Source organism: Sinocyclocheilus anshuiensis, unplaced genomic scaffold (assembly GCF_001515605.1).
Source record: "Sinocyclocheilus anshuiensis isolate Anshui unplaced genomic scaffold, SAMN03320099.WGS_v1.1 scaffold2209, whole genome shotgun sequence".
Lineage (NCBI taxonomy): Eukaryota > Metazoa > Chordata > Actinopteri > Cypriniformes > Cyprinidae > Sinocyclocheilus > Sinocyclocheilus anshuiensis.
The window spans coordinates 141,779-156,145 of record NW_015552728.1 but is presented as its reverse complement, the minus strand read 5'-3'; the positions used below and the strand labels follow the sequence as shown (position 1 = coordinate 156,145).

General features: G+C 39.1%; 1 protein-coding gene across 5 annotated transcripts in view; it reads left to right on the top strand.

The window, feature by feature from the left end:
• arhgef3 (Rho guanine nucleotide exchange factor (GEF) 3) overlaps window positions 1–13,709 on the top strand; it is a 55,686-nt gene extending 41,977 nt beyond the window's left edge. For all 5 annotated transcript variants that reach the window (XM_016459548.1, XM_016459547.1, XM_016459549.1 and 2 more), the window contains 9 exons: window positions 1,882–1,989; window positions 3,858–4,007; window positions 5,172–5,234; window positions 6,580–6,676; window positions 7,409–7,485; window positions 8,333–8,590; window positions 8,970–9,140; window positions 10,945–11,131; window positions 12,383–13,709. In XM_016459548.1, coding sequence (XP_016315034.1) covers window positions 1,882–1,989; window positions 3,858–4,007; window positions 5,172–5,234; window positions 6,580–6,676; window positions 7,409–7,485; window positions 8,333–8,590; window positions 8,970–9,140; window positions 10,945–11,131; window positions 12,383–12,582 — 1,311 coding nt within the window. In that variant the 3' untranslated portion in view covers window positions 12,583–13,709. The remainder of the gene's footprint in view (window positions 1–1,881; window positions 1,990–3,857; window positions 4,008–5,171; window positions 5,235–6,579; window positions 6,677–7,408; window positions 7,486–8,332; window positions 8,591–8,969; window positions 9,141–10,944; window positions 11,132–12,382) is intronic.
• Window positions 13,710–14,367: the final 658 nt, after the last annotated feature.

Below are 14,367 nucleotides of genomic sequence, written 5' to 3'. Positions count from 1 at the left end.
TGTGTGTGTGTGTGTGTGTGAATTTCTGAGTGTGTGAGAGTGTGTGTCTGTGTGTGTGTGTGTCTGTGTGTGTTCTCCAGACTCCAGTATGACTGTCCTACATAGATATGATAAGGCTCACTGCTGATTGTGTTGATGAACAGACAGTGAACAGACATTGAAAGCTTTGATATGATAACAGTGTGCTTGTCTTCGTGTTTTGCATGTGCTGCCTCATTTCAGTCCTGAATCTTGATAATTGTCTAGTTGTCTTGTTAGTGTTGTACGTAATGGACACTGGACTAAAGCTACAAATTTTGAGACATTTTTATTCAGACATTTCCAAATAACAGTACATTTATGCACAGCAAGAATCACATGGAAAATATTTGTTATAGGGGTCATTCCATTCAAATATTGTAAAATAGGTTGCTTGACCATTTTTAATTGTCCTTGTTTTACAAGCGATTACCTTCTATGTATGGTTTTGCAAAACCACCAGCTTGCATCACGGCCGACAACAAATTTTGGTTATATAGATGTTTATGGAATAAGTCAGCTCAGCAGGGTCATAGCTAGAGCACATTACAAGTAGTGGTCGACCGATATGGGTTTTTTGACAGCCGATGCCGATATCTTGGAAAGCAGGGTGGCCGATGGCCGATATAAAGCCGATATAATTGTATTAATATTCAAGAAATTTGAAATCATTTGAAAATGGATTTAAAAATAAATGTGTAAAATAAACACTTATACTTTAGATGACAAAGTATTTTTCACAAATAAATATTTAATAAAAATATAATTAGTATAATAAGTTTGTGTGCATTGGGAATCATATATTTTCAAATAAAGCCAAGGTAACACTCATGTTACATACAGCACACAGTGAAAATGACATGAATATGACAGTGGGCAAATGCATAAAGCGCAGCATAATTTGAAATCATGAGTTTAAAGTTTGTCGATCGCGCGTCTCCAATGAAGCTGAACTATCCTCCTGTCCACATTCGGACCGACCGTCACACAGAGAACACGCGATCATGCAGGATACAAATGCACACTTCACAAGATCTCACAGCTGGATTCGACTAAGTCTGCAAGCTTTGTGAAATTAAATGTTCATTAGTCATTCAAAGATTTGTTTAAATGACATAAATGTGTATTTGCTGAATGCTTACGGCAAACGAGAAAGTATTATAATGTTTGCCTTTCTATTACTAATAATATAAAAGCAATTGTTATAATACTTTTTGTATACATTTTAATTCCTTTGTTTAACCGTTCTATCTGATTATTAGACAGACTTCTATCCGTATTAGACAGAACTGAATGACAACAACAAACAAGAGGGAGAGTGTGAGCACTGTGTGTTCAGGCGCTGCCGTTCTCTGCGCCGTCAAAATAAAAGTCAAATGCATCGGCCAAACAGAAAAACTTATCGGCTGATGCCGATATATGAAAAATGTCAAATATCAGGCGATGTATCGGTCGACCACTAATTACAAGGTACATGAACATGAGTATATATGTTGAGGGACTAGATAGGAAGCTGAAATTGTTCTTTGACAGAATTATATTGTAAAATCATTTTACAATGCAATATCCATTGTACCACTCAAGATGGATAGTAAATTATTGTGACATGCAATCTGTGTTTAACTCTTGTGTAAGAGTTTCCATAGCTAGAAGCAACTATTGACTCAGAGACATCTATGACTGGTAATACAAAGATTTCCAGAAACCTTTTAATAAGTCTTATTTGAGTATGCCTTACATTATGCTAGAGGGCGGTTTGGTGGGAGTCACCCAGACAGACTGAAGCCTCTCTCACATGAGTGGTGTAACCTTCACTAGCTGTGGGTGTGAGGTGTTCATCTAGTGTGTGTTTGTGATCTTCAGGAGCCCAGCACCAAGCGTGTGAAGCCTCTGTCTCGAGTGACGTCTCTGGCGAGTCTCATCCCTCCAGTCAAAGCTGCTCCGCTCAAGCGCATCGGACAGACACTGCAGGTACAGGCCCGACTGCAGAAAAAAAAATTTTACATCCTGCCCAATTTTGTCCAATGAAACAATGTTTATATTAAAGGCAATGAAGATAAATATAGTGAAAGTAGGCTATGCTATCCACTTTCTAACATTTTACAATCTAAAAACAAAAATAATGCTTTTTAAGGCAGAAGTTGAATTCACTAAACTAAAAATGAAAGTAAATAAACAAGAGCACAGATCCATTGCATTTTATTTTTGATTACCCCATTACTGCTTTCTGCTATCATTAAATACACATACTTGTAGGTTTAAAATTCTACATATGACACATATTGCGCTCCTATTCTAATGCGCTCCGTCTGTTTGGTGCGCATGCGCATGACGACATTCGTTCACTGACGTCTGTGAAGTTTAGCGGAGAATTGCATGCAAAAGGCTCCTGACAGCAAAATGGAAATATTTCCATGATTTTCTAACGTTTACAGATGGAGAATATTCCTGTGAAATGTAAGCTCATTGAGGAAAACAGCACATCTCAAACGCATTAACATAGCAATACTTTACTGAGGTTCATTTTTCAAGAATACGATTATTTCTTGATCTTTTCTTGTGTTATTGTAGCTCATCTGGCTAAACATGCGTCATGACACTAACAATGCCAATATGTTTGATTCCCAAGTGAATTTGTGGACTAATGAATGCATATCTAGAAGTCATTTAGGATAAATTCATTCTTTAAGAGTCCAAAATTCCTTTGTTTAACCGTTCTATCTGATTATTAGACAGACTTCTATCCGTATTAGACAGAACTGAATGACAACAACAAACAAGAGGGAGAGTGTGAGCACTGTGTGTTCAGGCGCTGCCGTTCTCTGCGCCGTCAAAATAAAAGTCAAATGCATCGGCCAAACAGAAAAACTTATCGGCTGATGCCGATATATGAAAAATGTCAAATATCAGGCGATGTATCGGTCGACCACTAATTACAAGGTACATGAACATGAGTATATATGTTGAGGGACTAGATAGGAAGCTGAAATTGTTCTTTGACAGAATTATATTGTAAAATCATTTTACAATGCAATATCCATTGTACCACTCAAGATGGATAGTAAATTATTGTGACATGCAATCTGTGTTTAACTCTTGTGTAAGAGTTTCCATAGCTAGAAGCAACTATTGACTCAGAGACATCTATGACTGGTAATACAAAGATTTCCAGAAACCTTTTAATAAGTCTTATTTGAGTATGCCTTACATTATGCTAGAGGGCGGTTTGGTGGGAGTCACCCAGACAGACTGAAGCCTCTCTCACATGAGTGGTGTAACCTTCACTAGCTGTGGGTGTGAGGTGTTCATCTAGTGTGTGTTTGTGATCTTCAGGAGCCCAGCACCAAGCGTGTGAAGCCTCTGTCTCGAGTGACGTCTCTGGCGAGTCTCATCCCTCCAGTCAAAGCTGCTCCGCTCAAGCGCATCGGACAGACACTGCAGGTACAGGCCCGACTGCAGGATCTGCTCCATTAACCTGTATTAACTTATTATAGATGTGCTAGAATTTCATCCAGTCTGCTCTGGTGCTGTAATGCTTATAAGTTGTGTTCAAATAATTTAAGTCAATATACAAAACAACCAGAAATAGAACATTAAAACACCAGAACCATATTATTATTAAGCTGTCTTTACTGCATGATTATAAGACCTTAAACATTAATACTGATTTCATGCTGTTGAGAACTGACTGAGAAACAACCTTGTCAAAGTTTGCTTTGTTCATTAGAGAGCTTATTAACCCTGTAAAGCCTGACATATGAAATGATAGTTGGAAAAATCTTCTTTTTTTGAATGGAAGAGTTTATTGAACTGTTTTCCCTGTTGTCCTGTCTCCTCAGCGCTCCATCAGCTTCCGCAGCGACTGCAGGCCGTGGGGCCGGCAGATCGCACCAGCCATCACCAAACGCCGCGACAGCAAGCTCTGGAGCGAGACATTCGACCTGGGCCTGGGACATATGCTGTCCTCCACAGAGATCAAGAGACAAGAGGTGACTTCACCACAGTCCAAACCCACTCTCACATCTTCCAAAATGAAATGGAAAATTAAATATTCAGCAGAAATCTAAAATCTTGTGTTCATCTTTGGTGCATAATTTATCCCGTGCACCACAAATAGGTTAGAAAATCGATAGATCTTGGGGATAGATCGTCTTTTGACTTAGACCAGCGACCTCAGAGTAATGCATGTATAAGCTTGACTTATAAATGGGTAAATGCTATTGACAGTATTACCAGAATGTCTGCAAGATGCATCCTATGTGATTTTTTTCCTCTTCAAAGATTAACTAAACTAAAAATGAAAGTAAATAAACACAAGAGCACAGATTAATGGCATTATATTTTGATTACTCCATTACTGCTATCTGCTATCATAAAATACACTTACGTGTAGGTTTAACATTCTACATATGACACAATTATTGCGCTCCGTCTGTTTGGCGCTCGTTCACTGAAGTCTGTGAAGTGTAGTGGAGAATCGCATGCAGAAGGCTCCTGACAGCAGAATGGAAATATTTCCGTGACTTTCTAACATTTACAGATGGAGGTTTTTAGGCACAGCTTAGTGTTCATCAGAGAGCTTAGCCTGTCATATGAAGTCAGTGATTGTTTTCTTAAATGGAGGAGTTGATTGAACAGTTTTTCTCCTCAGCGCTCCATTAGCTTCCGCAGCGACTGCAGGCCGGAGATCATGGCTCCGCGGCCGTGGGCCAAGCAGATCGCACCAGCCATCACCAAACGCCGCGACAGCAAGCTGTGGAGCGAGACTTTCGACCTGGGCCTGGGACATATGCTGTCCTCCACAGAGATCAAGAGACAAGAGGTGACTTCACCACCGTCCAAACACACTCTGACTGCTCAGTGGGCCTTCAGAAATTAAATGGAAAATGAAAACTTGTGGTCAGGCCAGTCTCATATTCAGCTGAAATCTAAAATCTGTGTTTATCTTTGGTGCATAATTTATCCTGTGCACCACAAATATCATATAGTCGTACGGGGATAGATAGACTTTTGACTTGGACAAACTACCACAGAGTAATGCATCCATAAACTATAAACTTATAGATGGGTAAATGCTATTTACGGTATGTCTGCGAGATGCATCCTATGTGATTTTTAAAGCTACACTTTCTTTCCTGTCATCTGTTCGTCAGGCCATCTTTGAGCTGTCTCAGGGAGAACAGGACCTGATTGAGGACTTGAAGCTGGCCAAGAAGGTACACTCTGCTTTTCCCATCACTTCATTCAGCATGAAAACCTTTGAGTCCTGGTTTTACCAAAAACTCATATCTCTGTATTTTTTGGCTGAAATGTGATATACGGTATATATCTCTGTATTCTCTACATTTTCTATTTGGATTTATATATATATATATCCACTTTCTAACATTTTACAATCTAAAAACAAAAATAATGCTTTTTAAGGCAGAAGTTGAATTCACTAAACTAAAAATGAAAGTAAATAAACACAAGAGCACAGATTAATGGCATTATATTTTGATTACTCCATTACTGCTATCTGCTATCATAAAATACACTTACGTGTAGGTTTAACATTCTACATATGACACAATTATTGCGCTCCGTCTGTTTGGCGCTCGTTCACTGAAGTCTGTGAAGTGTAGTGGAGAATCGCATGCAGAAGGCTCCTGACAGCAGAATGGAAATATTTCCGTGACTTTCTAACATTTACAGATGGAGAATATAGCTGTGAAATGTAAGTTCTGCACTGAGGAAAACAGCACATCTCAAACACATTAAACGGTGCATGTAGCCTCTCTGTGAGTCTGTCAGAGCATCTGAGCCGCTTTAAACTGAACGTGTTAACTATATCTTACCAGTTATTCTGAAGCCCTTCATATAAAGCATGTCTCGTGTTTAGGACTAATTGTATGATGCACTTTCCCCACAGCAGCTCACTCTGTGTCCTCCGCTGTTATTCAGATGCGCTCGAATCAAACTACTGCATATCTATATAACCGGTATCGCCTCATACCATATCGCCTATTAAAAATATAAAATACAAACTCGATATATCGCCCAGCCCTAGTTTTACCCCGACTCGTAAATTCACCAGAATGCAAAAATTAATATTTGATAATTATAATATTTTTATTTTGCACTACAAGTTACTATACTAATATGTCCTAAATGATTTGCTTTCACATTAAACTTTAAACCCTCAAGCATTTATTTTGGTGGAGAATCTTTAAGTCCGTGTTTACTGTGAACCGAGACACTGACAACACCTGATAACAGTGAACACAGTAAACAGTGCTGAAACATGACTGGATCCCAGCCTTATGCACTCTGAGTCATATTGCGCTTTCAGTTTTATTTCAACTACAGACCTACTTTATTTATTTTTCATTTCTTTATTTAAATCATTATTAGCTTTTTATCAACTCACAAACCCCCGTTTGGAAAACTCTGCTCCAGCATATGATTTTATGTGCTGTCTGTTTCTACATTCTGTTCTAATTCCTACTATCATGTTTCTCAGTCATAGTTCTACTTGAGTAAGTTTGAGTGTCTTCTGTCTGATGTGTGATCTCATCTCAGGCGTATCGTGACCCCATGCTGAAGCTGTCTATTATGACAGAACATGAGCTCAATCAGATCTTCTTCACGCTGGACTCCCTCATTCCACTGCATGAAGGTGAGCCTCTGTGTGGCGCAACCTGACACATTTCCAGCTACAAGTCTCTGTTCATCCAAAGTGAAAATGAAAAGCTGCGCAATGGGACACAACCACATCAAATCAGAACAGAAACTGTACCGTACACCAGTCATGATACCACTTGACTGCTTAAGCAAATGGAGAATATTGAATTTTGGTTTAAGTATTGGTTTTTAAGTTAATTTTATGATGTGAGATGAGAGCACAGAAGATCACAATAAAAACATGCCTTCAGTGCCCTGTTGTTTCTTCACCACAAGGCATAAAGTTGCTTTCCAAAACCTTCATCCTCTCTGCTCCTCTCTGGACCTCTATGCGAACTGCTGAAACATCACAACTTTCCAGAAGCCACTCAATAACCCTAAAACAATGCACTTGCACTTCTCATCTGCTCTAGCTTGTCTCCTAGCTTTCTAAGAAATGTGGCATTATATACTAAGCAACCTAAATTTTGTTGGCTCTGTGACTAACTGCTCATGCTCCTCCATTGTATGTCATTTTGTATTAAAGCATCTGATAAATGCATAAATGTAGATCAATTCACAAAAATTGCTCACAATGAGACTGTCTCCCTTCCCTGAATTACTAAAAACAATATTTTGATTGAAATATGAAAACATGTGATATAGACCAGTCCTTTGTCAATGTCATAGGTTGCATCACACATTGAAGTGGTGACAAAAGACCTTAGCTGTTTCTCTGATCTTGTAGATTTGCTGAGTCGACTCCGAGAGGCCAGAAAGCCAGACGGTTTGACTGATCACGTGGGCCATATTCTAGTAGACTGGGTAAGATCCTCTCACTGCTATGCTGTATATTCAGCTGTATCTGATGAACAGAGATGAAACACATGTTGTTTTCGTTTGTCGTGTGTCTCCTAGAAATGAGGTGCATTATTTTTGTGTGTGAGTTTGTTGTGTTTGGAACAACCTGAACGTCTGGTAGTGTGTGATCCTCAGGTGTTCAGTGTATCATGCCCAGTTTTTCTCTGCAACCATTTATGGCAAGTGTATGATGCTTAGTGTTTTAAAATCTGTTCAGATTTGAAAAGTCATGTCATATATATTCTGTTGTGTTTGGGGGTGTCTCACCTGATGAAATCTCCTGAAATCCCTCCTGCCGGAGGTCCGTCACAAACAGTGGTTAAGAATCAAAAACTCAGTGATGAATGCCGAAGAAACTCTGTACAAGGAATCAAATTTTCAACCATTGGCTGTGTCTGAAATCGCCTCTTATACCCTTACATAGTGCACTTTTGGGGACAGCCATTTGTAGTGGTGTCCGAAATCACACTGGATATCCCATAATGCACCACAATAACGCGTGTACAACTGTAAAACTCAACAGATACAGGACACTTACTCTGTGTCCACTCCTGCAGTCCACACTGAACGCATCAAAGTGAAAGTGACGAATACATTTGTCCTTATGTGAGAGGTAGTGCAAGTGCATGGAGCATCTAGTGTTGTTGTCGTTGATAATTCACCCAAAAATGACAATTCTGCACATTCCAAACCCATATGACAAATTAAGGTAACGGATATCTTTGTAATATCACTGAAGAACGTTGACCAGACAAGACAGTGGTCCTTCAGAAGCAGGACACTGAATACGTCTCTTTCTTTCTGGTTGTAGCTCCCTTGTCTTGAAACCTACAACAGTTACTGCAGTAACCAGGTAGCAGCCAAAGCATTGCTGGACCATAAGAAGCAGGACCATCGGGTGCACGACTTCCTTCAGCGCTGTCTGGAGTCGCCCTTCAGTCGCAAACTGGACCTCTGGAGTTTCCTGGACATCCCGCGCAGTCGCCTGGTTAAATACCCGCTGCTGCTGCGAGAGATGCTCAAACACACGCCAAACGACCACCCCGACCACCAGCACCTCGATGAAGCTGTGAGTCTCTGCCATCTTCACTAGTCTTACACTACAACTCTAAATGAGAAGAAAATAGCATCTCGTTCTGTACATCAGTGTGTCTGTGGGTGTCTGTGTGTGTGTGTGTGTGTCTGTGTCTGTGGGTGTCTGTGGGTGTCTGTGTGTGTGTGTGTGTGTGTGTGTGTGTGTGTGTGTGTGTGTGTGTGTGTGTGTGTGTGTGTCTGTCTGTGTCTGTGTCTGTGTCTGTTGGTGGGTGGGTGTCTGGGTGTCTGTGTGTGTGGGAGTGGGTGTGTGTGTGTGTGTGTGTGTGTGTGTGTGTGTGTGCGTGCGTGCGTGTGTGTCTGTGGGTGTGGTCTAATTTCTGTCTCTTTTCTTTACCGCTCTTTGTCTTTCATAGATGAACATGATCCAGAGCATCGTGGCTGATATTAACACTCAGACGGGCGAATCGGAGTGCCGTTACTATAAAGAGCGCTTGCTGTATCTAGAAAGTGGTCAGAGAGATCTGTTGATCGACAGCTCACGGATCCTCAGCTGCCACGGAGAGCTCAAGAACAACAGAGGAGCCGTAAGAACCTCAGTCATTTATCTTCCTGTTTGTGAGTCTAGTCATTTATCAGTCAGGTGTCACTGGAGAAACCCCAAAAACTGTGTCCTCGCATTCCTGAAGAACTAGTCACTGGATTTTCCAGGATAGTGGCCTCAAATCTAAAAAGCATGGGCGTCGGAAGCAACAAAAATGTGGGTGGGTCTAACATAGCGTAAGTGTAACAGGCGAACATTCAGTTAAATAGCAGCTTGTTTAGTGACAGTAGCCTATGTGAACACAGCCAGACCCACCTGAGCGGAAGAAATGCTACGATGCTTTGTTCATCTTTCTGTGTCGCGGGAGTGCAGCAGGCGCAAGTACTGAAAACACGAAATGGAGTTTAATTTATATGGACTCTGAATGAGCCAAGCGGGTCTTGTCCCACCCACATACAATGGTTCCATGCTAAAAAGTATTATAAAAATATTATTTGGTTTGACACACTCAGTAGCAGGTGAACCAGATATTTATGAGCATAACTGTAAATCTGAGTATGTGAAATAATCTGTACCGAATACTTATGGATCTAATATATTCCTTAATGACCTGTGGTTGGTTGTTGCTTCAGTCGATCAGTGGGTCTCTTCCACTGCAAGTGAGTGATTCTTGGCCAGAAGTTGCAAAGTGAACCAGACATTTTAGTCAAAGGTCTTATATATACTGTGTATATATATATATAGGATATAAACTGTCAGTCAAAAACACAGGGCCAGGCAATCTTGGTGAAGACGTTTATTGCAGATCCAGCAAGTGAGAACGAACAAAGAAATCTCAAAACGTAACATTTTAACACCCATGATGTCAATTTATGTCCTCATTTTATGATGCATAATTAATTCAGTGATTAGTGTTAATTTATCATCTCGAAAATAAAAGTGGTTGTTTTGCATTTTCAGTCTAATTTTTCATAGTTGGATTAAATTGCAAAAAAAAAATTTTAATGTTGGTGTTCATTCATCACAGAAGAAAATTTGATTCTGAATGCAAACTTCACTCACAGAAATTGCATAAGTAATACATTGGGGTGACCCTATTAAGTCCTGCCAGAGTTTTACACATTTTCTCAGGGATATCTGAAGAGTCCTTCCAGTGAAGTGGGTATGAACTCAAAGATTAATCCAAGAGGAAGATTGAAGTTTTGTCATCGACTGACAAAATTAAATTGCTTTATTTGATGGCAAACCTAAATGAGTGGTACATTTATATAATTTACGCCATTTTTTTTATGTAAATACTTCATATTTCATGAAAAAAAAAAAAACTTGTTTTAATTTATTTTTGATCGGCAGAACTAAATGAAAGAACTGGATTACAGTTTTAGTATTTGACATTTTTCAGCATCCAAAAAATAATTAAAATATCAGTCTAAACTTTTGATCTGGATGTTTTTAATAGCAAGAAAACAATTGAATTATTAATCTATTCATTTAAAAAAAAAGTCTCAAGAGTTGCCAGTTTGATCACCAGATTCTAGAAGAATCTTCGTAGGGCTTCTCTAAAAGCAAAGTTTTGATCTGACTGTGGGACAGTAGCAACACTTGATCCTAAATAACTCAAGAAATAAACAGAATAAATGTAAAATAATAGGATCAAGTATTTACATTTGCAGTGAGACCAATATTTTCTCTCATGCTTTCTTGACTTTTTTCATTTCAAAATAAAATGGGTTTATGGGGTGCATGGGCTTGTTAGGGTCACTTCCCCTACCCAGACTTCAGTGACAGGTTAATGAATACAGCTGCATCAAGCATGATTGAGGTTCTCTGTCTGTCTGTTTCTGCAGAAGCTGCATGTGTTCCTGTTTCAGGACGTGCTGGTGGTCACCCGGGCCGTCACCCAGAATGAGCAGCTGTGCTATCAGCTCCACCGGCAGCCCATCCCCATCAGAGATCTGGAGTGGGAAGACCTGCAGGGCGGAGAGGTGCGCCTCGGAGGATCCATCAGAGGAGCCTTCAGCCACAGCGAGCGCAGTGAGTCACAAACCCAGCAGGGCTTGGGCCAACAATTTCACCAAGAGTCACAAAACTTGCCCAGATATTTAAAACTGAAGGGAAATCAGGTCCGGAAGATCTACAGAGAAGTTCAGAGAAAATTCACTTTTACTTTTTCACAGTGTGTGTGTGTATATATATATATATAATATTTAAAGGAAGAGGGTCCTTCACAAGGGGATAGTCAAACAATACAGGTCATACGTTTGGCATTTATCAATTATTTGATCAGAAATACAGTGAAACCGTAATATTCATCTTTACCTTTATTTCTATAGCACTTTATACAATACAGATTGTTTCAAAGCAGCTTTACAGTGTTAAACAAGAAAATAGTGATTAATTGACGCAAACAGAATTCAGCTCTAAAAAGACAATATGCATGTTATAAAATATGTATATTGTGAAATTTTATTACAGTTTCAAAGAACTGTTTTCTAATTAGATATATTTGAAATAATGTAAATTATTTATGTGCTGAATTTGCTCATATATGATGTACTGATTTGTTGATCAATTATCATCAATTATTATTGGTGGTATTTTAGTTCATTATTAATAATGGTTCTTATCAGCGTTGGAAACCGTCTTTGCTACTTTGAAACTCTGATTCTTTGAATAATAAAACGTTAAAAAGAACAGCATTAATTTGAAGTGGAAATCTTTTGTAACATTATAAATATCTTTACTGTCAATTTAATGTGTCTTAACTAAATCGTTTAATTATTATTATTATTATTATTATTATTTTATATCTTACTTGCACTGCCATTCATATGTTTTGGGTATCACAGTTTCCACAAAAATATTGTGCAGCACAACTGTTTTCAACATTGATAATAATCAGAAATGTTTCTTGAGCAGCAAATCAGTATGATTTCTGAAGATCATGTGACACTGAAGACTGGAGTAATGATGCTGAAAATACAGCTTTGATCACAGAAATAAATTACATTTTAACAGATATTCACATAGAAAACTTTTCTTTTAAATCATATTAATATTTAACAACAATACTGTGTTTACTGTATTTTTTATCAAATAATTGCAGCTTTGGTGAGCATGAGACTTCTTTCAAAAACATTTAAAGCAATCTTAATTATCCCAAACGTTTGACCAGTGCTGTATCTGTATCGTGGCATCAAGAATCCCTGTCTTACTCGACATGCTGTGAATGCTTCAGAACTACAGCTGCTCTAAACATGTCCATCTCTGTTTGTCTGCGTCCAGCCAAGAACTTTTTCCAGGTGGTGTTTCGCAGCGGAGGACAGCTGCAGATGCACTGCTTCCAGGCCAGCGACGCCTTCAATAAACAGCAGTGGCTCAACTGCATTCGACAGGCCAAAGAAGCTGTGTGGTCAGCAGAGTCTGGAGCGGCGCAGACAGCCTGTCAGGACGGAGCGAGACCGCAGCATGATGCACAGCACTGACGCTAGCTCTGAGTGCCCACAGATGCTCAGCCCTGTGACCGTGTGACCGCGTGCTGCTGCACCAGCGAGCCTCTTCAGTAGTGTGCCACTGTTTACAGGAAGCACTTCTCTGAGTCTGACACGGCTGTCGGTGGCTTTTAACTTGCGTGTTATTCTCATGCCTTTCTTTCACTGTGCTGTCCAGTCTTTCAGAAACTGACTTTGTGGAGCATCTGTCTGCCTTTCCACATGCTGTAAGACTGGGGCCACTTTAATCACACTGTCTGTGCAAGAAAAGAGTCACATTGGTGTAATATTGTTCAGGTGTTTAATGTTCATTCAGTAATCACTAATAAAAAATGACCAGTCGAATGTTTTCACTATAGTCACGAGTAAAGGTTGATCATAGTATTTCTGAATGAGGAACATATATTACACATGTTCATCTCATAGTGTGTCGCAGCACTGCCAGATTAAAGCATTTCTACATCGATGTCAGATCCAGTGATGAATATTAAAACTATAATCACGTATTGTATTGAGGACTGACAGCTTGAGTTATTTCCTGATCCCACGGAGCTGTGTGACTGACATTGTGCTGGAAATATCAGTTTTGTTCATAAATTCTTCTGTAGCAGTTTGCTGGAATACACTGTAGTGTAAATGCAAACTAAATGGAAAGTCTCTTGTGCCAATCTCTGTCTGTTTCTGTATGCGCCAAAACTGACAACTTACGCTGTAAAGAGAACAGCCTTTGCCAAAACGTGTCTGGTGCTTTAAGTGTCTTCAGGTTTACTCGCTAGGTCGTGTTTTGTATTGTCAGATGTGCAGTGTTCTGTATATAAAAACTATTTAAGTCTTTTATTCTTTTTCTTGTTTTGTTTTTTTTCTCTCACAAGTATTGTGTTGAAATGTATGATATAAGATGTTTATTTATAGTTTGTTTTTCACCTGATTTACTCTTTTGTTTTTCTGTTTGGTTGCTGTTGGATTAAAAGGAAATGGTTGGTTTGGATTTAAGAGAGAGTTGATGTAGAAATCAAAAGAAATGGAGGTAAATTAGGGCGGGAATGCATATTTAACACATGGGAGAGACTGACTGATGAACAGTGTGAAGCAAAATGAAGAAAATCAAATAAACATTTTAAAACCCTTAAATATTGCTTTCTTTCACACAATGTTCAGATTACTGTATTTAATTACCGTTATAAGTGATAGCATTGTAGTTATGCGAGCAGCTCTGGATTGCTTTGCTTTGGGTTTAGGAAGTGTTTTGATGCAGAGGTGTGAAGTTTAAGTTCAGCTTTGAATGTTTGCCATCTTTACACAGTGGGAAACAATGTTCAGGGACTGCTCCTCTGCTGCAGTGTATCACACCTTCATAACGAGGACCACAGGGAACGGATGTTAAAAACACTCATCTCTACTTCTTTAGCTCCTGCTGAATATGACCTGCAGTATACTACCTTTCAAACTAGGCTAATTACTGTAACATTTCCCTACTACCACCCTTGTTACACATTTGACTGCATACACTATAAGGTTTGGAGTCTGCAATATTATTTTCATGTTATTGTTTTTTCTCTTCTGCTCACCAAGGCTGCAATAAAAATTACAGTAAAAACTGCTCTATATTGTGAAATATTACAATTTTCTATTTGAATATATACACTCTAAAAAATGCTGGGTTGTTTCAACCCAATGTTGGGTCAAATATGGACTAACCCAACTGTTGGGTTAAATTTTGGTTACATTTTTAAATTAACTTTTTAACCCAACAGTTGGGTTAGTCCATATTTGACCCAA